General features: G+C 40.1%; 1 protein-coding gene and 1 long non-coding RNA gene across 2 annotated transcripts in view; one reads left to right on the forward strand and one right to left on the reverse strand.

Moving 5' to 3' along the window:
• LOC134806523 (uncharacterized) overlaps nt 1–27,029 on the forward strand; it is a 496,946-nt gene that overhangs the window by 377,018 nt on the left and 92,899 nt on the right. The window lies entirely within an intron of this gene.
• LOC134806520 (sterol regulatory element-binding protein 1) lies at nt 820–25,923 on the reverse strand. Its single transcript, XM_063779819.1, has 17 exons — nt 25,763–25,923; nt 25,024–25,692; nt 24,073–24,347; nt 22,849–23,079; nt 22,047–22,245; nt 21,396–21,583; nt 20,982–21,169; nt 19,779–20,015; nt 19,406–19,592; nt 18,421–18,556; nt 12,303–12,453; nt 11,351–11,450; nt 10,125–10,202; nt 5,681–5,833; nt 4,739–4,874; nt 2,534–2,655; nt 820–1,030 (listed from the first exon to the last, which is right to left on the reverse strand). The coding sequence occupies exons 1-17, from the start codon at nt 25,827–25,829 to the stop codon at nt 935–937; spliced, it is 3,213 nt and encodes a 1,070-aa protein (XP_063635889.1). The 5' UTR covers nt 25,830–25,923; the 3' UTR covers nt 820–934.

The following is a 27,029-nucleotide window of genomic DNA, read 5'->3' on the forward strand; positions in this document are numbered from 1 at the left end:
AAGTAGATATCTATTTGTTATTATTTAAATAAAATGCTAAATAATACGATATTTCAACAACAAACTTTTTTAATTATTTGGCTGAATGGAACTATCATTGCCATGTTGGCAGTCGTAACTAGAAAAAATTAAAAATTAAAAAGTAAAACCGGCGTTCGGTGATTTTCACTCAAAATTTACATGTATCTAAATAATTCATCTTAAACTGCAACCGTGTGATAGTTTTTGTGTAAAATGAGTTATTGTGATAAATTTTTGTAATGTATTTATTATCCCTAATCGTAATATATGGTGCTGAATTAACAATATCATTCGGATTCAAGGGAAATTCGTAACTGTAAGTATGTAAACAATATCTACCACCCTACCACCAACTAAATGATGACGTCACAAATGGCATGCGAGGCGTTTTCGCGCGAAGTTTAAACTAGCTATAATAAAATGCAATTATCTATGTTAAATCTTATGAGTATAACTGAAATATAGTGTTTTTCGGAACTAATACAAGTGTACCGACGATATTAAAAGGGTTTTCAAAATTTGTCATCAGGCCTATTATACATAGTGCTGCAGACATTTTGCACTAGATGGCGCTGTTATTACTATTTTGACGTAAGACGCTTCGTAAGACGGACACGTGACCTGATTGAAAAACTGTTAAGAGTCAGACCAAGAATAGTCTGCAGCGGATTTGATAGCCCACGCAGTGCAAGTGTTATTTTAAACGTCAAACTTCTATGAAATTATGACGTGTTAATGAGACTTGCACTGCGTGGGCTATCAAATTTAATTTAAATTTTTTGGTCCGACTCTACAATGTCATTGAGTTTTCACTTCTGCCGGCACTCCCGGAGTGCAACCCATTGTTTTTTTATTTTGCCGCCTTTTTCTACTGACTAGGTCGCTGTGCCAGATTATACACGAATTCGATTATTCAAGGCGCTGAGGGCAGAGTACTGATGGACTTCATGAGATGGTAGCAGTGCGGCAGGCGGGAGCGGTGGCCGATCTTCTGGAGCGTAGCGGCGGCCTGCATCAATTATTTTATAATTCATTATTTAGACTAAAGAGTGGGAGCAACGGGACTTTATTATGCGTAGTACGTATTTACGTGCGTATATTAGTATTGACAGACAAGAAATTGTAGAAATTAAAAAGTGGCAACATCGTAGTGTCGTTCCTTTCGAATCAATCTAAGAAAACGGGACGACGCTTGAATTATACATCAAAATGATGGTAATTTTATTGCAAATACAATGGCATAGGGTTGCCTGAGAAAATCCGGTCACAAATAAGGGTTGCCAGGCTTTTAATTAAAATAAGAAGGGAAGACTTTTAGCGATAACTCATAAACGGCTTAACTGATCAAGTTTGTTTTAATTTTATTTGATTGAGTTTTTTAAGCACTATGTTTATGATTTTTTTCCATATTTTTTGGACAGATGGTTTAAAAGTTAGAAGGAAAAACCTTTTTTATTTCGTTCTAAACGATTATTTCCGAAATGATTCACTTTATCAAGAAATGTTGTGTAAAGACCCCTATTTATTTTGAAAGGCCTATCCAACGACACCCCACACTATAAGGTTGAAACGATAAAAAAATTGTCACACACATTTTGTTTCTTTCAAAGCGATTATTTCCGAAAATATTCACTTTATCAAACAATGTTCTTCTAAAACCCCTAATCATTTTGAAAGACCTTTCCAACAACATCCCACACCATAGGGTTGACACGAAAAAAAAATCCTCACGTACATTTTGTTTCTTTCGAGGCGATTATTTCCTAAAATATTTACTTTATCAAAAAATGTTTTCTAAAAAACCGTATGACGTCATGTTGCCACTTTTTAATTTCTACAATTTCTTGTTAGTCTATATGTCTGTCGTAATGTTACGTTTGAAACGTCGTGATAAACAATACATAAATGCACGCGATAAAGTACATTTAAGTCAATTTATTAACGCATTCATGGCCAGAGCGAACTTCGCGCTACGGGTGTAATCGATTACGTAGTTTATCGGCTTTGTAGCATGACCAGCTAGCATGAGCTGCGTTCTCGCGCGCGAGTCCATACTTGAAGTCGCGCTAGATATATGGAGTCTTGCGCAAGAACGCAACTCACGCTAACAGGCCCCGTAGATAACATGCCAATCGCTATCGCTCCGTAGCGAACGAAACGCAACTGTCACTGTTACTCTAATATGGAAGAGTGATAGAGAGACGATTCGATAGCGAAGCGCAATTGTCATTTCGGCTAGGCCGCCTGATCTGAGTTTGGGGGTTATTCCCACTAGTTACCACCAAGTTCTTACCAGTGGTAACTACTGGAATTTTTTTCCCACCTGTTACCGCCAAACCGAGTTGGTAAAAGGTAAAACGTGGGATTTTTCCCAGTAGTTACCACCAACATTTTGTTAGAGTTACCACCAACTCGGTTTGGTGGTAACTACTGGGATTTTTTTCCCAGTAGTTACCAGTGGTAAGAACTTGGTGGTAACTAGTGGGAATAACCCGAGTTTGGCAACAGTTACCTGCGCGAGCATGCCGGCGCGCTCGCCGGGCGCGGCCAGCACGGCGGGCGGCAGGTGGCGGCACGCCATGTACAGCGCCACCGCGCGCGACCCCGACCCGCCGCCGCTCTCCAGCGCACGCTCTGGAAACGGAAACACGTCGTTGTACGCCAAAATCGTACTCGATGCCCTCAATGGTAGTTAGAAATGGCAACTCTTTGTAACACTCTCTCATTAAGCAAAATGTGAGACTCAATACACATTGGGCAAAGATATTAATTAGACCGTTCACTGTATTGGACAGATGGAATACCACAGTCACAATCGCTTTAGTATCATTCTTTATTTTTTTAATTTGCAATTTTTCATTTATATATAAATCTTAGGTGAGCGATTCTTTAATTTTTTGCCATTTTTATATATCGTGACCTTTTTTGCCACTTTTGTGATATTCAAACTCAGAATCACGAGCTCTTTCGATCCTAATGGGATAAAAAAATGTCCCAGTTTTTTTCCTATTGTGTTACCATTTCCCCATATACTTTGTATGGCGGTAACAAAGAGAAAAGTTTGAAAAATGTATGGAAATTTTAGGATACTATTTTTTTCCTATTAGGATGAAAAGGGCTCGCGATCCTGACTAAAAATAACACAAAAGTGGCAACAAAGGTCCTAGTATATAAAAATGGCAAGAATAAAAGAAACGCTCAGGTAGGTATCTATTCATTAAACATTTGTGTTGATATTTCAAAATTAGACTAATATTTTTGACAACAATGTCAACATAACCGCCTTACTATGGAGTCATCGTCGGTGAATTGAAAGAACTACGCATTAATATTGTTATTCTCGTAAATAGTATTTTATACAATCGTGATATAATAGAGAGTTTTTCAGTCGAGTACCGTGTTTAGGCAACGAAGCATGCTGAGTTGCCTAAGTAAGGTACGAGATTGAAAAGCTTGATTATATCACTATTGTATACAATAAATTTTCTACTAGTCAACAAAAATAATATTTTAAACTAGTAGAATCATACAAACAAACCAAACCAAAAGTATACAGCTAAGATTCGCGAACAGCCGCGATACCTTCATACTGGTACGCGCCGCGGCCGCCGCGCCCCGCGCCCTACGGCGGGCTGGTCAACGAAACTTTCTCGTAACTCATGAGGCCCTTGTACTTGCTCCGCGCTAAATTAAATTTTTAGACAGTTGTTTTCTCGATTTTGGCCACCGTAGCCTATGGAGACTAACAAGCAACACTAAGTGGTTTTCGTAGTCTATGGATGTTGCTATATTAAGGGTGTCACATGCGCGTTTCTGACTTATGAACCAATTGTTTCTACTATACAACCTAAAATAATTAATTTGAGCTATGGTTTTGTTTCGTCCTCTTGATCGCGGCGAGCTGTGATTGGTCAATTTCATTATAGTTGACTAAACTGTATCGATATGAATATTATAGTTGAGTTAGGAGCTCATACATTAAAAATACCCAATTGCAGTTTGGTATAAGAAATCTTAATTCAAGAATTACGGTCGACTAGTAGAAAATAGTACATTATTGTCGAGGCTCGGAAGTAGCTACTTGCAGGCTGAGGATTCGTTTTAAACGGACGACCTTGGGAGTCCGTTTAATTGAATCCGAAGCCAGCAAGTAGCCTTCCAGCCGAGTCATATATAGTGCTTTTCTCAAAAATGGTGCAAGAAATATAAATATCATAGAAATATTTTACAAAAGCAACTTTCTTACGTATATATTTTCACAGAAAAAAGTAAAAACAATTGAAAAAATTAGCTTTGCCGCCTTTTTATTTTTTTAATAAAAAAATAAAAGTGTATTTTTCTGCCGAAAATACGCCAACCTATTTGAGACAGCTAAATAGTCGCGGTACTAATCATCTGTTTGGCTGTTTAATGCGCCTGTGCCTTCATTTGATATGGGCATTTCAACCTTTAAAAAGTTTGGAACTCGACAAATAATGGAATTTGTATGCAACATTGCAGTCCCAAAATCGAGACTGCAATGTTTTTAACTTTTTAATTTTTGACTGACCATAAACTACGCGCTTCGCAACCTATTTTTTAAACGGCAAAGTCGACTTTGCCGTCCATTTTTGAGAAAAGAAATAAAAAGGATCGTTGGTCTACGCGCCAACTGCAAGAGTGACTCGAAGGCCATGGAATGGATTCTTCGCGTTAGTGTGACAGCTAGAGTGAGTACCTTTCCCGCAGATGAGGGAAGAGCGGTGCAGGCGCGGGCGCAGGCTGCCGTCCAGCAGCTGCTGCGTGCGGCGCGGCGCCGCGCCCGCCATCATGCGGCACACGGCCGCCTGCAGGAACACGCGCCCCGACACCCACTGTCAACAAACCACTCAATTAAGAGCCCATCAACGTGCACACTAGCGCCACTGATAAATAATCGTGATTATTTAAATTTAACGAAAGATATTTAAAAAAGGAGGCCGCTACGTACTGTATTCTGTTGTATTTAAGTACCTTTTGAATACATCAAACTAGTTTTTATGTTGCTGGATTCGTCGATCTATGAACTCAAAACAAAAACGGCAGTTTTAACTTTGGGCGCATAGATTGCGGTTGTAGCACGATCGCATTTTTATCGCCGGTCACCATGTCTGTCACGTTCTAACAAGTATGTAAGTGCGAAATTGACAAAAACAGTGACAGGTGATAAAAATCCTAACATGCTACCGCCGCAGATTTTCTGTTTTTGAAAAGAGGTTCAGTGATTGAAATTATTTACTTCCAGCGCTACGCTTGCAGCTGACAGTTTTTTTTTCTTCACTTTTTTCACTTTGAAGCAAAAAGCGCCTACGAACAAAAAACCCGCCTAGCGAGTCACTAATTGAAAATATCTACAAAAAAGTTATAACACGAACAAAACGCTTGCGAAACATGTCTAATTTCGAACTAATTTTTTCTGTGATCATCGCCTCCTATACCACGGCTACATACTCGACGAGTGGCATGTGAAGTAGGCAGAAACGTTATGTGGCCGCTACTCGTCATGCCCACCGCTACCTATTTTGTCGGTTTTTTGGCGTGAGTCAAAGGAGCGTCGCGATTAATCGCGCGAGTAGGGCAGTGTGTGGCGGAGCGGGCAACATCTAGTCTGGCCGAGGTATATCAGAGAGACTGCACTCACGGGCAAGTCGCGCTCGAGGCGGCGCAGCGAGTGCAGGTCGCGCTGGAAGGAGCGCAGCTGCGCGGCCGGCGCCGGCTCGCCGTCCGCCACCGTCGCCTCCCACACGCCGGCGCGCACCTCCAGCACCCAGTCGCAGCACAACACTTGCATCAACTGGAATATTCGATCAAGTTAATATTAAGTTAAAATACAACATCTACGCGAGCGAAGGCGAAGCGGCGCGGCACGCAAATCCAAAGCAATATGATTAGGGCTCATTTAGACGATGCGAGAACTCGCATGCGAGTTTCATTACATTGCGGGTTTTGATCGGTCGATTGAATTGGACGTAACTAACAGTCCGCAATGTAACTAAAATCGCATGCGAGTTAGCGCGCCGTCTAAATCAGCCCTTACGCTTTCGTCAAAATATGAAACCGAACGCGCTCGCTACGCTGCGCACCGCCCCCACGCAAGTTAGATATAGGTCTACCGCGAACCACGTTCGACGTCTTGCCTCCCTGTCACACTTACGTACGAATTTAAAAGTGCGATAGAGAGGCAACACGCCGATCGTGGTGCGCGGTAGGCCCTCAGAGTTGTGAGAACAGAAAAGTGAAGAGTAATGATACAAATTAGAGTAAATGTGGACGGATGAAAGGAGGCCGAGAAAGAGAGTTTATGAGGGAAAAGTGGACGAACATCATTGATATAAGTACCCAACTAACAATTTGAGGCAAAATTTTGGTTTATACGACCAAATTTTATGGGCGTATAAACGTCGTATATACGTTTATACGACGTGATTTGGGCGCAGCTTATTCAACTTAAAGTCGTAATAAAGTTGAGTAATGGTCGTGATAATAGAATAGAATAGAATTGATTTATTCGTAAGCACAAACAATCGGTACAATAGATTACATTATATAAAAGAAAACATAAAATTCATCTATAATACCTATTTAGTTGCATAGTCGTCGTATATGCGTCGTCAATTCAACACTTCGTCGTATAAATAGTAACTACTACGACGCTTATTCGACTTAAGGAAGAGTAGTGGTAATAAATACGATATTTATACGACTTTAAGTTCAATAGCTTATTTCTCGACTCAAGTTCCGCGTCGGCTTGTGTCAAAAATGACACCAATATTAACAGCACACTTGCTGTACACAAATTCATACCACTGTATGAATTTGTACCTTTGAAAGAAGGTATAAGTAGCCATTTTTTTTAAGTTGGTGGTTTATGAAATAGGAGACAAAAGTGTATATAATATCTGTAAACTACTGCGCAGTAAAATTTACTGATGATTGCTATATCAGTTTATAACTAATTGTTGATGCGCTTTTAAAATTCTTACTTATTTAATTATTTTGATTAACAAATTATTAAGCAGATGCCTTATGCGACAGTTATACAACTTGAGGTTCTATAATCTATACGTTTGAATTGGAATGGTCGCCATAGCTTTTCAAAAGTTGTATAAAAGTTTATTTTACCACATCTATTCGACTGTTGGTTAAATAGCGGTAGTATAATAGAAGTGTAGGCAGACCACCCGCCCGTTGGTCCGATGACATAAAGGAGACTGCGGGACCAGTCTGGATAAGAGAGACTAACAACTGCTCAAAATGGAGAGAGATTGGAGAGGCGTATGCCCAACGGTGGGCGAACACACGCTGAAGAAGAAGAGAAGAAGTATAATAGCACTTTTGCTACTTAAATACGGATAGCGGTCGCCATAGTAACAGTTAGTCGACTGTCCTATAAGGAACACTTTTACGACGTGTAAGCAACTATTAGTAGTTTAAAAGTCGCATAATGGACATTGTACCTGAGATAATTGAGAGCAACTTACATAAATCCAGAAGCGCCTTGACGGACCGCGTGGTGGTCTATGTATGGTGATTTGGAAATCCTCTGCTTTATCGACAGCTGCATATATCCATAAGGGGGCACTGGGTCACTAATCAGTCTCTGGTTGATTTTCACTTAAATCGCAGCGACGGGACTCGAGATATGAATTATTTTAATCGGAGCGCGGAACACTCGCGGCCATTCAGTTTAACGGCAGGCGAAGGTTTTTTTTATCTTCGCTAGGTGGCGCGGTAGTAGGTCGCGCCGGAAGGAAGGGCTTTGAGATAAATGCAGTTGCCAGTTCAAAATATTAGCTAGCTACTACACGAAAATATATTCTTTCCTAATTGTGTTGCTTTGTATGTAAGAAAAATACCTATTTAAATATGCATAGAAAATTATTAATAATCTGTTCCTCTACGGAACGGACATTCATACCACAAAATTGTCGTGACTACGACATTATTACGACCATAATAATGAGGACCTCTATGCGACCAACTGTCGTGTAAGAAAGTTTTATAGGAGTCGTGATACCTACTATACGACTGACGTATAAAATGATAGAATAAACGTTTATTCGACCTTGCTATACGACAATAAGTTTACCGACTATTAGTTGTATAAAGTGGTAGAATAAATGTTTATACGACCTTGCTACCCGACAATAAGTTTATCCGACTATTAGTTGTATAAAGTGGTAGAATAAATGTTTATACGACCTTGCTACCCGACAATAAGTTTATCCGACTATTAGTTGTATAAAGTGGTAGAATAAATGTTTATACGACCTTGCTACCCGACAATAAGTTTACCGACTATTAGTTGTATAAAGTGGTAGAATAAATGTTTATACGACCTTGCTACCCGACAATAAGTTTATCCGACTATTTAGTTGCATAATGCACCATTAGCCAAATGACGACTGTTATGCTACCTTTATAGTACTTCGAGTCGTATAGCTACTTGTTATACGACTAAATTGTTTGTTGGGTACCTATGTACCCAACAAACAATGTTAGCGCTCATTGTCCATTTTTCGCAGATAATACTTGTAACTATATTAGTTATGACTTGTATATTTTTTAAGTGTTAATAAAATTAATACACCAACTACGGTAGCGTATGTTTATAATATTAGTCCACAAATAGTAGCAAAACATAATAAATAACAGTCACAATTTAAACAAATTAACATCTGTAACACATACCTTTAACACATAAAAACACATAAAAATAAATGAAACGAAATCCACCAAAATCTTCAACGATGAGTGTGTCTACCGCGAGAGTTGCCTTGTAGTGATATTGCACAAATGACGGTACAAGTGCAATGCAACTACAATGCACTCCCGTGGTAGTCAGCGATGATCCGCTATGGTTTATGATGACATTGTTAAATAACAACTTATAACTTATAATGTAAAAATATTAAAAGCAATACCTAAAAAATTGATGATCGCTTAAACGTCGCAAGAAACACAAACTATATAAATAAATGGAAATGATTACGTGACTTTCTTATAGCCTCCTAACAGCCATACAAATGAAAAATCCAAAATTTGCCACTGCAATTTTAAACCTATAGTTGAGGAAATAGAGTTGATTTTGCTTTGTTTGAAAGCGAAACGAAACAAAACAAATGAAACTGTTCCAATCGTATATTATTTAAATTTCATGGAACTGAATATGTACTATAGGTAGAACCTTAGGCCTTAGGACTTAGAGCATTTAATAACTAGAGATGTCATCGCTGTCATTTTCTTTACGAAACAGTCTGCTGATTTTTGCGGGGGAGGGGACGTCAAATGTATTGCTATTTCTACATGATTTGTACGTAACGTACAAATAGCCATGTCAGTCCATACAAAAGTTTACACAATTGTGCAAATTTTTCGGCAGAGGGGTAAGCTGTTAATGCCCACTCCAGTTACTAAATGCTCTAAGCCTTAGGAAGATTAAGGGTGAACTTTTAATCACCGGCCATACTCCGCGTAGTGACTTTATAGGTCATACTGAACAACCTCTATTATGGGACCAATGCCGAAATCACGAAAAAATATTTGGCTGTTTCATATATTCCGGCTGATATGTGATGTGAATGTGATGCCTATATTTAATTACACAAACGGGTCAATCGCGATATAATTTCATTGATTTTTTTTTACCTTTAATTCCGACGTTTCAGGTGAGTTGCACCAGCTGTGGTCACGGAAAGACTGACGTCCCAACAAATGTCAACGGAGATATTAATAAAACACCACTAAACTACCCGAAATTAGTTTATAAAAATGTTCGGGGTAGACAAAGAAATTGCAGCTACCCGTTAAAGTTTAATGTTTAATGTGTTGCCGCTGATTTCTATGGGACAGCCAAATTTTTTATCGCGATTTCGGCATTGGTCCCATAATAAAAGTTGTTTAGTATGACCTAAAAATTCACTACACAGAGTATGACTGGATTAAAATTTCAACCTGTATATCGAAAATGAAGTTGACAAGAAGCAAATGTGGTCAAAATTCTGTAGAATGACTTCCAAATGCAGCCATCTCCTAGCATTCAGTTTCCACACCACATTGGTTATATTTAGAATAATATATCTTACCAGCATAAGTTGAGTGGGTTTCCGGCAGCAGTAGTAGGCCAGCGAGTCGGCTAGCCGGGCTCCGGCGATGTCGCACACCTGCAACATTCAGTAACTATACTCTGTATCTTTAGGTACTTAAATAAAAGTAAACAAATAATTTGTAAATTTTCGGGTATTTATAACATTTATTGATTAACCAACCAAATACAAAACCACCTGGATCAGTCACTGAAGCATGGTATAATAATATACTCCGCCTGGTACTCTCTTCCGACCACGTGCCTGACACAAGCCTACGTCATCATGCGACAGCGCTATATGATAATATGCAATAGCGCTATATAAAGTGGCAATGTTATTGTGACGTAGGCTTGTGAGTTGTGTCACTCTGGTAAGAGAAGACCATGTTTTATTAGACTATGCACTGAACGACCTGACTTGAACCTACATTATTTGATCATGTAATGTTTTCATCTACTCTCAACTGGCTTAAGAAGCCATTTGAGGGTAGATTTTGTTTACTCTTTTTTAAATACCTAAAGATACAGACTATAATGTTGTCACTTGTCCAGACTATTTTAACCCTTTGACCGCTATAGATCAACTGACGCGCGCGGCTACAGCTCAATATCAACCTTCGGGTATTCGGATAAGGTTCACAATGGCGCGCCGCACACGATAGGCGTGATGTTGAAAGGGTTAATCGACTTTTCTTCTTTATTGTTTTTTAGTATGTTCACTGATCTCTTTAAGACGGCCTGATTATTATATCAACTCCTTCAAATTAGGGGAGGGAGGGGGTAATCGAATGGGGTTGGCCGGACGAAGTATTTTACAGATGGCGCCAGCATAGGTTTCCCTGTAAATCCCTAGAATTCGGACCAATTCTTGTTTTTTTTTTTAATTTTAGGCTTGGAAGGAGAACAAAACTAAAGGCAGGGGAAACCTATGCTGGCGCCATCTAAGCAAACCTTTGGCAGTTGCCAACCCCATTCTATGGACGCACTGCCACTGCTAAGCTAGTAAGTTACACCTCATACAATTATAAAGGTAGCAGGTAGTAGTGGTAGCTGATGTTTGCTATAAAATAGGAGCCAATGACGGCGATGACTGTACTTTTTAAAACAGATATTGGAGTTTATAAACTTAAAGATCTTAGAGCCGTTTGCACTGGCTGTCGACAATTATTAATAACACTCTTAAAATTATGTAAATACGGATTATTCGATATAATATAGAATTACCTTAAGTATGGTATCTGCGGTTCTCTCCAACGACGCTGCATCGCGACAATGCACCAAGCTCAGTAGGCCACGGCGGCTTTTATATGCCATGTGCAGAGCCCTAGGACAATGGACGAATGTTTACACACACGATAGTTATACAACTATAAACTAAACGGTGTTTAATAAACATCGGTTGGTATCTAATTGTGAACGCAAATCTTAGTCACTTGTGAAACAGTTTATTGTAGGAAAGTAGACAATCGGGTATCATGGTGTCACTGGTGAGTGATTTAATATTCGTCTGAATTTAATTAACTGTAAAAACTTTGAAATTCAAACTCGTCAATGTTCATTTTGTTAGTAAATAACTAGCAATTTGCTTGAACAAAACTCCACAAAAGTTAGAGGGTTAGTCACTTTTCAGTACTGCAGGGCAGCTAAAAAAACTACGTATTTTAGACTAATCTCTGACATATATCAAAATTAAATCCAATAGGAGCCGGACATTTAGGTACCTTAACTAGTTAGCCAATTTGTGTGATAATGTCCTATAGCATTTATTTAATATTCAGAGAGGACATTGGGGACTACGTTTGTATAGAAAAGGGGTTTGCGCGAAATCGTCCACACTTTCGTCTTAAAACACGAGACAATGCCACGTAATGCCCTCATCTCAGCATAAAGCTTAGGGTGGTATTCCATTTGTCCAATGTGTATTTTGTCTCACATTTTGCTTGGAGAGCGAGACGCAATTACATTGCACCAATAAATTGGACAGGTGTAATACCACCCTTACCCAGGCAATGGATCCTCGCAGCGAGCCAGCGACTCTGGCAGCAAGTTGAGCTGGTCGCCGATCTCAGCCGCCTTGCCCGTGTCGGCCAGCAGCCACGCACACTATGTTCGCCCACCACTCCATTAAAACACGGGACAATGCCACGAGGTGCCGTCATCTCAGCATGAAGCTTACCCAGGTAATGGATCCTCGCAGCGAGCCAGCGACTCGGGCAGCAAGTTGAGCCGGTCGCCGATCTCGGCCGCCTTGCCCGTGTCGGCCAGCAGCCACGTCGCGGCCACGCCCACTATGTTCGCCCACCACTCCATTACCGGGTCCCAGCATCCTGAAACGTGGAACAGGTATTGGGAGTGGAAGATAATTACAATTCAGACAAAATTCTAAATTTAAAAGTGGAAAAATTACTGCCTTGGTTGAGACTTGAACTCACGGCGTCTGGATCGATACTCCAGCGCTCTGCCAACTGAGCCAAGACCTCATCCATAGCCAGCGAATCTTTCCACCATATGGGTCTAGGGGACCCTAGCGATATCTACCCTAAGAGCGTTACACTTCTTAAATGGCCACCTGAGTTCCAATCCAAGTCATATTGGTCAAGGCAGTAATTTTTCCACTTATGCTTATTAAGCTTAATAGCAACGTTCGCAGTAGTTACTGCTTGTTAAGAGCGCTCTTACAAGAAAAGTCGAAATAATGCAAAATTGATGATACTAGTCGACGAAATTCAGGACTTTGCGCTTATTATTAGAAACAATGAGTACTTGTTCCAGTAAAAGCGTCTTCTTATCTTTAGAAATATCGTTGTAAATATTAGAAAAAGGACTTATTAAATTAGTAATGATTTTTTTTCTGATGGTCGTTTCCGAAAAACCCCGTGAAGCACTGAATGGCGAGCTCTTATTTGGAAATGTTGAGAAGTTTACTCTGCTAAACCTGGCTATTTTGTATTACTAATACCCTGTACATTAGGCATATCAAACGATATTTTTCCTACATACCTTTGAGAAAGAGAAAATCTAAATAAAACGAACTCTATTTTCTCTCCGAAACAAGTGTCAATTCCTACGAAAATCTACTTAATATTGAAGTCATTTTCATACTCAAGCAATCTGCAACGTTTGCTTATACTGTTGGTATACATTAGTGTTTATGAAATTCTACTATAATTTTTTGGCAATTTTTTGAAAACTACTCTATATTACCGATGACGCGCGCTGCGCCAGCTCAGTGCCGCGGCAGAGCTTGTAGAGGTAGGACGTGTGTCGGTCGGCTCCGCACATTTTCAACGGCGACGACGAGGTTTTTTATCATTGTGTGCGGCGGGCGCCGTGTAAAACGCTATACTGTGTGCGTGTAAACCGCAACGAGAGACTTTGATCCTAGCACTGTTTTTATAGTATTATAATTTATAATGGTACAGTTTAATAAACTACCGGACAGGATTAAAAATATTTGAAACGACCTGACATTCTATATGTATTTATTTGACTCAAGATAGTACTCAGGGTCTGATGATGGAGCCGGAAGGTGGTCACCGGTACCAATCAACCATGTAACTAAACCACTTCGTGGTTAGGCTCGTTTTATTCATCTCAACAAGATCTTTTGACACAAGATAGTACTCAGGGTCTGATGATGGAGCCGGAAGGTGGTCACCGGTACCAATCAACCATGCAACTAAACCACTTCGTGGTTAGGCTCGTTTTATTCATCTCAACAAGATCTTTGACACAAGATAGTACTCAGGGTCTGATGATGGAGCCGGAAGGTGGTCACCGGTACCAATCAACCATGCAATTAAACCACTTCGTGTTTGGGCTCGTTTGATTCGGCTCAACAAGATCTTTGACTTAAGATAGTACTCAGGGTCTGATGATGGAGCCGGAAGGTGGTCACCAGTACCAATCAACCATGCAACTAAACCACTTCGTGTTTAGGCTCGTTTTATTCGTCTCAACAAGATCTTTGACACAAGATAGTACTCAGGGTCTGATGATGGAGCCGGAAGGTGGTCACCGGTACCAATCAACCATGCAACTAAACCACTTCGTGTTTGGGCTCGTTTGATTCGTCTCAACAAGATCTTTGACACAAGATAGTACTCAGGGTCTGATGATGGAGCCGGAAGGTGGTCACCGATACCAATCAACCATGCAACTAAACCACTTCGTGTTTAGGCACGTTTTATTCATTCAACAAGATCTTTGACACAAGGTAGTACTCAGTGTATGATGATGGAGCGCGAAGGTGGCGACAGGTACCTGTCTATCATGTAACTGAACCACTTCATGTTTGGGCTCGTTTGATTCGTCTCAACAAGACCTTGGACACAAGATAGTACTCAGAATCTGATGATGGAGCTGGAAGGTGGCCACGGGTACCAGTCTACCATGTAACTGAACCACTTCGTGTTTGGGCTCGTTTGATTTGTCGCAACAAGATCTTTGACACAAGGTAGTACTGAGGGTCTGATGATGGAGCCGGAAGGTGGTCACCGGTACCAATCAACCATGCAACTAAACCACTTCGTGTGTGGCTTCGTTCGATTCGTCGCAACAAGATCTTTGACACAAGTTAGTACTCAGGGTCTGATGATGGAGCTGGACTGTGGCCACGTGTACCAGTCTACCATGTAACTGAACCACTTCGTGTTTGGGCTCGTTTGATTTGTCGCAATAAGATCTTTGACACAAGATACTACTCAGGGTCTGATGATGGAGCTCGAAGGTGGCGACGGGTACCAGTCTATCACGTAACTGAACCACTTCGTGTTTGGGCTTCGTGTTTGGTTTATCACCTAGTGTCAAAGATCTTGTTGAGACTAATCAAACGAGCCTAAACACGAAGTGGTTTAGTTGCATGGTTGATTGGTACCGGTGACCACCTTCCAGCTCCATAATCAGACTCTGAGTATCACCTAGTGTCAAAGATCTTGTTGAGGCTAATCAAACGAGCCTAAACACGAAGTGGTTTAGTTGCATGGTTGATTGGTACCGGTGACCACCTTCCAGCTCCATCATCAGACTCTGAGTATCACCTAGTGTCAAAGATCTTGTTGAGACTAATCAAACGAGCCTAAACATGAAGTGGTTTAGTTGCATGGTTGATTGGTACCGGTGACAACCTTCCAGCTCCATCATCAGACTCTGAGTATCACCTAGTGTCAAAGATCTTGTTGAGACGAATCAAACGAGCCCAAACACGAAGTTGTTTAGTTACATGATAGACTGGTACCCGTGGCCACCTTCCAGCTCCATCATCAGACCCTGTGTATCTTCAGTGTCAAAGATCTTGTTGAGACGAATCAAACGAGCATAATCATGTTACTACATGGTTGATTGGTATCCGTGACCACCTTAATCATCATCATTATCATCAGATCCTCAGTACCAGTTCGTTTTTAAACCCTCGTTGATACAAACTTTACAACCTATAGGTACCAAATGCAATGACGAAACATGTAAATAAGCGAGTAGGTACCTATAATTTCTTTCGAGTAATATACCTTCATAAGTTCGAGTATGGGGCTATTCATAAATTACGTCGTTTCAAATGGGAGGAGGGGGGGTCTGGACATCGGATGATGGTACCATGACGTAGGAGGAAACAGAGTCATCCGAAGCATGATTTTTGGATGATTTGAGGGGTGCGGGGTCAAAAATCGTCAAAAATAGATGACGTAATTTATGAACAGCCCCTATGTACATTTGCACTGCATTTAGTATTTTCGTACTTTCCAAATAACAGTTTTAGGACTTTAAAAGTTAAGTACAGTTAGTGTTCTTATGGTTGATTTCAATATGCTTCGCGAAGGATCAAGAATGTTTAATCCATCATTGTAGTGCGAGTGTGGTAGAAGGGATCGGCATACAAAGCTCGCACGGCCTGCCGCAGCGCGTAAAATACCTAAACTCGCTCAACGCCGAAATGTAATAGCGCTCTTAAAAATTAATTTTTTCAAAATTCTGTTACTACGAAATATGTATAGTAGCGGCAGCCGTTCGGCTCCAATTACAGGCTAGCCATTTGGCACACGTATACTAGAGGTCAAAACAAAATTTTTGACTCGCAGTTCCTAAAAAAATTTCCCTTAGGAGGGGAGTGCTGAGTCATTGTTATTTTTGTATGAGAAAATATTTTTTTTTTTTCAGAAACCTATCGTGTGTATCATATGAAAGGGCTTTTTGAGTCGATTCTAAAAATATAACACATCATTACATTTCAGACATTTAAAAAAAATTAAAACAAAAATAATTTTTAAAACATACCTAGTCTGGGCTCCTCCAGATACGATATGGCTGATTTTTTTTGTACAATATACCACAAATGATACGTGATATCCTCATATCTAACCCTAAGAAACCAATTTCAAAAATAATTACATTTAGTTTTTTTTTTAATTTTTCAATTTTACTAAGTGATAAAGTCCTACTTCAGTACCTATTTTTACGAGACTTATGGAACTGTACTGCAGATACGGTAAATATTAATCATAAAATGATACGTAATATCCATATATCCAACGGGAAATACTTTTTTAACCCTTTTACTGCGCCTTTTCATCAGTTAGTATAGTTTGTTTAGTTTTTCATACAAAACTATACCAGCTGATGAAAAGGCGCAGTAAAAGGGGTAAAGAGGTATTCCCCGTTGGATATATGGATATTACGTATCATTTTATGATTAATATGCACCGTATCTGCAGTACAGTTCCATTAAGTCTCGTAAAATAGGTACTGAAGTAGGACTGTATCACTTAGTAAAATTGAAAAATTAAAAAAAAAAAACATAATGAAATAATTTTCAAAATTGCTTTATTGGGGTTAGATATGAGGATATCACGTATCATTTGCGGTATATAGTACAAAAAAAAATCAGCCATATCGTATCTGGAGGAGCCGCCCAAACTTGGTATGTTTTGAAAGTAATTTTTGTTTTAATTAAAAAAAAAAATGCCTGAAATGCAATGATGTGTTATATTTTTAGAATCGACTCAAAAAGCCCTTTCATATGATACACACGATAGGTTTCTGAAAAAAAAAAATATTTTCTCATACAAAAAAAAACAATGACTCAGCACTCCCCTCCTAAGGGAAATTTTTTTAGGAACTGCGAGTCAAAAATTTTGTTTTGACCTCTATTATGCCTGTGTCAAACGGCTAGCCTGTACATTGATTGCGGCTTTTTAAAGTGAACAGGTTAGACTATAGTAAAGCCTCGTTAAGACGATTCTGAAGATACCACGCCAGAAGTATGTTTTAAGCGGAACAGCGTGTTAAACCATAAAAATATCCCTGGGCCATTTTATGCAAAGTTGTTTATTACACTTTGTTTAATGTAAATGTTATTTCTACTCAGAAACACGAGCTCTTTCAATGCAGTAGGTATGGCGCCGTACCGCGCCATCTTCATCAAATGTCTAAGTCGAGGATACTATTTCTTCTTTATAATGTATAGTAAAGCCTCGTTAAGACGATTCTGAAGATACCACGCCAGAAATGTGTTAGCGGAAAAGCGTGTTAACTATAAAAATAGCCCTGGACCACTTTATACAAAGTTGTTCACTACGCTTTGTTTAATGTAGATGTTATTTCTACTCAGAAACACGAGCTCTTTCAATGCAGTAGGTATGGCGCCGTACCGCGCCATCTTCATCATATGTCTAAGTCGAGGATACTATTTCTTCTTTGACTTTAGTCATCTTATACAATCAATTCTTCGGTAATGGTAATTTACCTGTATGCTGCGGCGCGTCGGTGGAGACGTCGTCCGTGATCAGTTTGACCAGTTCCAGGACGTCTCGAGTGTTGCTGCGCTCGTCCGCGATCAACAGCATATGGAGACTCTTCTGTAGCAGCTCGAGGTGGTAAGTTACCTGTATGCTGCGGCGCGTCGGTGGAGACGTCGTCAGTGATCAGTTTGACTAGTTCCAGAACGTCTCGAGTGTTGCTGCGCTCGTCCGCGATCAACACCATCTGGAGGCTCTTCTGTAGCAGCTCGAGGTGGTAAGTTACCTGTATGCTGCGGCGCGTCGGTGGAGACGTCGTCCGTGATCAGTTTGACCAGTTCCAGTACGTCTCGCGTGTTGCTGCGCTCGTCCGCGATCAACAGCATCTGGAGACTCTTCTGTAGCAGCTCGAAGTGGTAAGTTACCTGTATGCTGCGGCGCGTCAATGGAGACTTCGTCCGTGAACAGTTTGACCAGTTCCATGACGTCTCGCGTGTTGCTGCGCTCGTCTGCGATCAACAGCATCTGGAGACTCTTCTGTAGCAGCTCGAAGTGGTAAGTTACCTGTATGCTGCGGCGCGTCGGTGGAGACGTCGTCAGTGATCAGTTTGACCAGTTCCAGTACGTCTCGCGTGTTGCTGCGCTCGTCCGCGATCAACAGCATATGGAGACTCTTCTGTAGCAGCTCGAGGTGGTAAGCCTACAACAGCAACAGGAGCGATTTAAACATTCACTTATGGAGGGATTCAATCTTTATAGACGCGGTATCGTTAAAGTACCTAGTTTCCCTGATAATACAGTGGCACCTCGGTTAAGTGAAATCCTTGTTAATACGAAATATAATGATGTTCCCTTGCTGTATTGTACTGCTTTGAAAGGAAAATAACAGCATGGAGGTCCTTAATTTGAACATATCCACCTCAAAGTTCCCTCGGTATTCTATAGTCTGTATCTTTAGGTATTTAAATAAAAGTAAACAAAACAATTTGTACATTCGGGTAGTTGTAACATTTATTGGTTAACCAACCAAATACAAAACTGCCTGAATCAGTCACTGAACGACCTGACTTTAACCTACATTATTTTATCATGTAATGTTTTCATCTACCCTCAACTGGCTTAAGGCTTACTGGCTTTTTATTTAAATAAGTACTTACCTAAAGATACAGACTATAGCTATAGTACAATTTTTACCCTTTCATATTTCATATAATTATTAAAAAAAAAATAGCTTTTGTTAAATCAGTTACATTCATCTTCATTATATCTCGTAATTAGGTAAATACTCACTCATACATCTCTGTTAACTTACGAAGTAAGCCATACGGCTGGTAATTTACGTGCTTATGTAATTTCTATGTAATACGACTTTTTTTCGTCGGTTTCACTATTATTAAAGCCCACTTGCACCATTCCACTAACCCGGGGTTAACCGGTTAGGTAAACCTGGAGTTGCCATGGCTACCCATACAATTTGACACTATGTTAACGGTTTAACCGCTTAACCCCGGGTTAGTGGGATGGTGCAGTGGGCCTTATCTTTACTAACCCTCATAGCAGGCGCGAGGGGGTCCGCGCGGGCCGCGGTGCGGCTGAACAGGCAGCTCTGCTGCTCGTAGCTCCAGCGCCGCGAGCGCAGGAAGCGCTGCCCGCGCGCCGTGCCCACCCAGCGCAGCCGCACCGGCACCGTCACGCACGAGTCCGTGCACAAGCACGCGCACAGCCGGAGGTAGTATCTGACAAAACAACATTTTACTTCGTTTTGGCAGTAAGAGATTTGTAAAAATAGAAAAAGCTGTCTCGAGTATGACATCTGCAGAAGATGAAGCTGTACCTAGGTGTCAGCTAGCAGGCGCCGGTTGCCCGTCACCTCGTCCAGGTTCACGGCCTGCAGAGCAGGACATAAGTCTCTCTCAACTCACCCGCACAGCCATTGGCCGATCCTCGGCATGTGGTCCTTGAAGACGAGCGCGGCCGTGACGTAGGTGTCGGCCAGCAGGCGCCGGTTGCCCGTCACCTCGGCTAAGTTCACGGCCTGTAGGGCTAGGAGAACGCGCTCGCTGCGCCCGCCATGCTGGGAGACCATTTCGAGTTGCGCGAGCCGGTGGGACACGCTGGATACTTCGCCGGCCCATTGCTGCGTGGCCCTTCTGGCTGGGCTGAGAAAACATGTTTAGGGAATCAGACACGAGGTCAAACAATTTGTATTGTTCCTAACACAAAAACACGTATAACTCGATGATTTTGTTGATGGGGTCACGTCGATCCCGCATATCTCTGCAATGTACGTACGCGCAGAAACAGACTCCCGCGTGTGCCCATGAATTACGGGGAATAACGTGGAGGGACTACAACTAAATGATGTAATTTAAGGTTACTTTCGGATAGCAACTGCAGCTGCGTATCTAACTGTGGCGGCATCACTGCTGCGGTCTTGATTGTCACTGTCAATTACCTAGATGAAATGAGTGACTAGTGAATAGTGACACTAATGCGACGACGAACGTCACTCATTTTATGAAGAAAATTGACAGCTATAGCAGCCGCGTCCACGCTCCAGCAGTAACGTCCTCAGAATAGGTGCAGCTGCAGTTTCTCTTCGAATTTAGTCTCTCTGAATGATATCTATTACTCGTAGTCTGGCTTATGCCAGCTATGATATGAAACATGGACCGCGTTTATTCTAGGTATGTAATTATAATAATAGGCAGGGATGTGATACTTTTTGAAAGCCACTCGAGGGAACATTTTTGCAACTAATACATAGCCCCGTCGACCGGCTTGCACAGTCGACGTTGTACGGTCGAAGATTTTAATTTATGACCCATTTCGTACCTTGTCACAGTGACAATCAATATGAAAGTCGCTAGAGACCTCATACTATGCAAAATACTATGTCACTGTTAGGGAATGCAATCTCGCACCAAGATTGGCGATTCGAGATCTCGCACGAAAAATTTGAATCAAGATAGGGTGTTTCGAGATCTCGGCGGACACACTTTCGAGATCGAGATTTGACAAAGTAATTAAAAATGTGTTATTTTGAGCAAATATTTCGAAGAATTCCGTATATAGTCACTGTGACAAGGTACAAAATGGGTCCGAAATCAAAATCTGTCGTTCACCTGTCTTGCCAGAGGTCGCCCGCGCGGCGCGCCAGCAGGCCGCCGCCGGGCAGGCGCTGCAGCAGCTGGCGCAGCACGGCGGCCGCCAGCGCGGGGTGGCTGGCGCGGCCCCGCCCCCCCGCCTGCACGCTCCGCCCGCACGAGGCCAGCGCGCGGTGCAACTCCAGTCTAGCGTTTGACACGTCGTTCTGAAAGATTATATAGTAGTAACGGGTTAAAAGTCACAACCACTCGCTGCCATTTTAAATCGACATACTGAAATAACATAAAATTTAAAGGTAAGTGAAATATTGGAAACGAGGGTTTGCAATATTCTTACCCCCCTAGTTATATCACACATGCGCAAAAAAAAAAAAATTAAGGTAAATAAAAAAGAATTCATACGGTGACATTTCAAACATTGAATATACATACCTTCATAAGAAAGATATCCGCTTGACGTTTGTGTTGGTAGAACAGGCCGGCCTCCTTTGATTGAGATTTCGGTACGGAGTCGCCGTAAACGAGTAGTTTTATTAGACACCCTCCAAGAATCACGATGTTTATAAAGTAAATAAGGATCATATTCAATATCCATGCACTCCAAGATACACCACTGTAGCCTAAAACAATTTAAACAAGTTAAATGTTAAGGTAAAAGAAAGTTAAACCAAGTTGGATGAGCTGGAATGTAATAAGGTACAAAACTTATCAAATTCTTTGAGCGGGCTGCGAAGAATTGACTCCTAAAACGTTTGGTATATTATTCGTCGACACTTTTCATCTCAGTGTCCAAAAGTATGCCAACATTGCCAACCAATATCATAAAACATAGTAATTAAGTACATAAATGAATTTGTTAGTTTGTAAGATTTGGGCCTAGGTTTTATCTATCGGCTTTAGTTACCTGAAAATAAATAACATTTGATTTGATAGGTATTTAAGTTTGTATCCTGTTATTGAACAATGCCTATTCAAAGTTTGAACTAGAATAAGTCTATGAGTAAATTGATGATGATGACTGGCACTGGCAGCCATAAAAATAAAACACTAGTATGTTTTATGGGCAGGTTTTTTTTTACTTACTGATATCATCTTCAGACAATATTCTCCTTTGATCAATCCTTCTTGCCGAAAAGTCAGCAGTGGCTGAGGATTCAGACATTAAGCCTCCAAAGAGGGAACTGAAGGGATTGAACGCTATAATTCCCACCATGAAAGCACAAAGTGCCAAGCGAGAATGATCTCCCATGCCCATAACAATTTTGGAGTACTTTTCTTCCACCTGAAAATACTTAACAAGTTTTTAATAATTCATATGAATTCTATCTACATCATTTGTATAAATTACAATATTTATATTAGAGGAGATTTGAAGGAACTGAGGGCCTACCGCGAACCACGTTATCTCCCTGTCACACTTTACGTACAAATTTACAAGTGCGACATAGAGGCAAAACGTCGAACGTGGTTCGCGGTAGGCCGTCTGTCAAAGGGATCATCATGTGACGCGACTCCTCTTCAGTCGGTCCCTCAATGCTGAGGTTCATGATATGAAGTTCTTCTGTTGAAGACCGGGTTCCTCCATAGGCTTTTTATACTTTGCCAAGCTCCTCATGCAGTTTTTATTACATTAGGACAGTTATTTGAGAACACCATCTAGTATGAGGAGGGCCATGAGGTCTGGTGCCTTTAACTTTACCCGTCATAATAACTCTCTTCCAAGTCGACACGACAGGTATAGTTAAAAAATGGCCTAAATGTGAGCCACTCCACTCACAACATCCTTTGGCCAACTTGATTTGGCTTTAATTTTAAAGTTAATCAATATTCAGATCGCATACTTATATAGCCTAAGCACCTTACCAGTAAGGTTTAAAAGAATTACCTTATACTCCGGCGATGATGGTGAATCACTGTCAATTCCATGTGGTGAATGATATGGTGAGGAGATATCGCTGTGTGGAGGAGTGTAGTTCCCTTCTGGTATCGGGTCTTTGACTCCAGATCTGTGGCAAGCCAGCTTCAGTGCCATGTTCTCCTGTTTCAACCTGTTGTTCTGATTCTGAAGGTACTTTATGTAGTCTATCGTTTTTCTTAATATAGCCGATTTGTTCAACTGTAAATTAATTTATATTTCAGTTTAGTAAATCTCAGTTGCTCAGAAACAGTTAAGTAATACTAAATTTAAAACTGTTGATCAGTATGTTGTGGCACTCTGTGGAATAGGAACTTAAAAGTGTGTCGCTAGGAGCACTGCTGGGAACTGAGAATCGTTGAGTGAGTGATGCAGCCCCTCTGTACTACATGATGTAAACAAGAACAATATGTCACATAAAAACTTGGAAAACAAAATGCCAAAGAATAAAATCATTTGTCAGTTTAAATAAAAGCAAAGACATATGTAACTTCGTATAAGACGAATAAAGTCTAAGGAAAAAACGTGCCTCGGAATTTAAGTAAGTCATTCTCGAATAGATGCCGCACACACCTTTAGCCTATCCTCGACTGACTGAGGACACCGTTTCATATTTAACAATTTTAACACATAGATATCAGTGAATGAACATGGATCAAAATTATATAAAAATAATAAAATCATTTATCCATATATATAATTTTTTTGATAACTTTATACGTTTTCATTTTGAGTTTTAGTCGTGTGTCGATAGATGGCAGTAAATTTACAGTGACTACAAAATTTACAATGACAGGACCCCTCTATACTATCTATTCTTTTTGATAAAAGTAAACAAACAATTTTTACATTTTCGGGTAGTTATATCATTTATTGGATAACCAACCAAATACAAAACCACCTGGATCTATCACTGAACAACCTGACTTTAACCTACATTATTTGATCATGTAATGTTTTCATCTACCCTCAACTGGCTTAAGGAGCCATTTGAGGGTAGATTTTGTTTACTTTTATTTAAATACCTAAAGATACAGAGTATAGACATTGCAATATTATAACGTTATTAATCATGTTGGAACCAGTGGGTGCTCAATCGACATCAAAATATGTCTAAGAAAAGCAACTGTACCTATTACAATTTATGACAGCAATATAAATTCTTAGGATGTTAAACAAGAACATGTAATTTACCTTAGCCTCTTCGCCAACAAGCATATTTTTTAGTTCCACAATTCTATCATTGATGCTGGTTCGGTAACGCCTCTCAATAGCGTTATGAGCATTCTTCTTCACTTCTCTTACTACAGGAGGGCCGGTGTGTGGCGCTTGGCTAAGAGCTATCTTGTCCCCCTCCAAAACTACAGGAATACCAGTTGTTAAGAGAGTGGGAGTGTTGCTTGTTGTAAAAAATGTCTGAATTGGTCTGTTATCTGGAGTGGTTTTTGTTATAACATTCTGTGATGTTCCTGAAAATATAAATTACTTTTCATTAGTAAGAGCACATAACCAAAACAAAAAACAATACTATACAAATATTTTTTATTGTACACCAATATGAAAAAGAACATGACATAAATTAAGACTATGTTAGAAATATTACAATATTTCAAGGACTTTTAAATTCAATAGACTGCATATTACTTTCACATTACTCCCTTTTAAAAATGGGAATAGGTCAGAGGTGTACACCCAGCAGTGGGATGTTCAGATATATGATGTTAAAAATTCATGATTATTGTCTTCTTTATTTAACCTTTTACCAGGCTGAGGGATATATATTTCCCACATTCGGCACTTCAAACATGTGTTCTATTTTCGATGAGTAAGATTGACATTCAATTGTCATTTTTGAACTGTCAGCCTGGTAAAGGGTTAACATATATTCACTAAAGACCACAGACAAAACATCCTCCAGACTGAGCATAGTCGCGCTACCCCCTCTGCCACGCATACGGTAATTTTACTCTATGTTCGAGTCGAAAGTGTCTTTGTGTGACGTCCGTGTCTTTGAACGGACCAATCACGGCACGGGACTTCGCTCACCTCGTCCGGCACACCCCCGCATTTTTGGCATCATCGGTTGCATGAAATAATTGCTCTAAACTCGGTCTAGAGGATTCCTAGTCTATGCTAAAGACAAACCTTGTACTGGTGCAGTGGTGTACATCAAAGTATGCGTCTCTGGATTAATTATATTTGACTGAAAAATAACTGGAGAGAAATTAGCATCTGTACTCTTAATTATTACAGGTGTCATGCCTTTCGTGTTATTCTTTATTAATAAAGGCTGATTAGGTGGCATATTTTTGGGTGCTTTAACTTGTGCGACTCCATCAAGTTGTAACAGAGAGCTTCTGCCGTCAGGCAGGGGTTGCAAGGTTCCAGGAGCTAGGTTCAGGTAAACTGGAGTTTGGACTACTTGCTGGACGATCATGGGCGGTTGCGCAGCGGGCCTGGGCTGCGTCTGCTGCGTAACGTCCGGTAACGGCAAACCTTCCGTATGACGCAACTTGTACCCTTCATCTCGATCATACACTCCCCGCACTGGACTACTCTTTAACTGTGGAGATCCTTGAGGCGTCACCTGCAGAGGAGTCACTTGTGGTAGCTGTTGTGACTTAACTTTATGCGCATTCTGAGAAACTAAGGGATTGCCGCTGTAATTGTTAAAGTAGGGCGATACTTGAGGTTGTGGCGCATTTTCTGACTTCACTTTCGTATCTATACTTAACAGACCGGTATCATTGTCTCCCAATGCTAACTCTTCTTCTAATTTTTTCATGAAAACTTCATCGCAATTGCTCAGAAAATCTGAAATAAACAAATTGGTCAGTAGTGTTGATGATTCAGACAATAACACCAACAAATTTTAACTATCTACCTTCTATCTCTGCAATATCGTTCACATTGAAGACATCTGAATTCATAAAAGGTTCGTCTTGTTCCATTATTGTAATTGTTTATTACACCATCCAAAATAGTTATTTTGATTTTATAATCCCCAAAATATCATGTCTCGTATGTTTACATTCTTGACATCTGCTGATTCTGTTCGACCAATCAAAACGCACGAAAATAGTCGCGCGATCTTACGTCATCGAGTAGTTTAAGCTACGTTAAAAAACGACATGTTCTATATACAAGTGTCATCCACGACTCTAATTAAAATTAATTAATTAAAAAGTTATTAAAAAAAATTGTTAAATATTTATATTGTACGTAAAAGCAATTTAATGAATAATATTAATAATGTAAGTTTATTTATTTCATTCGTTAGTAGTGACATCTATTTTTGAACTGTAATTTTTAAAGGTTCGCTTAGTAACTAGTAATGTATGTAGAGGGCGCTACTGGTACTGTTAACGTCATACTTACGGCCATCTTACCGCATAATTTTCAAACATTTGAAGTTCACTTGTTTTGTGTAGTTTTATATTGGTGCAATCAATGAAATAACGAACTTATACAGTTTTTCTCAAATATTATTAATATTATTATTCTTCCGACATGCATCGTGAAAAATATTCAAAATCTGTAAGTAGGTATGTACAATAAATACTTAAATTGTCACAAAATCCAAACAATAAAGTTATTTGTTAGCATCAGGTAGGTAAATATTATGAATAATAAATAAATAGACACGTAACGTTAGAGTAAATTATACCTATTTCTATGTAGGTAAGGTCACTGTGGGCAAGTCCGTCAACACGTTATAACTTTTGAATTTGAAGGCGTATGCCGCTTTGGAGTCCAGTCCATTAACCAGTTGTTCGCGCTAGTTCCGGCACTGTTAAACAGATGGCGCTGTGATAACCAACTTCAGAGCAATCCGCCTAAACAAGTAATTTCGTGTTTTGAACTCGAAGTCATAGTGCGACAGCCGTTCGAAAAGGTTACATATCAGAATACCGAAAACTGATTTACCTAATGTTGAATCACCTATGCTTGATTCACCTATTTTTAAATGACCTATCGATCATTTTACCTAAACATTGACTGACCTAAGTTTATAATACCTAAGCTCAAATAACCTAATGGACGAAACACCTAATGCACGATATACCTAATGCACGTTTTACCTACTGCACGTTTCACCTAAAGCTATTATACCTAATGTACGAATCACCTATAGCTGACATACCTAATGG

The sequence above is a fragment of the Cydia splendana genome, chromosome 3, assembly GCF_910591565.1.
Source record: "Cydia splendana chromosome 3, ilCydSple1.2, whole genome shotgun sequence".
Lineage (NCBI taxonomy): Eukaryota > Metazoa > Arthropoda > Insecta > Lepidoptera > Tortricidae > Cydia > Cydia splendana.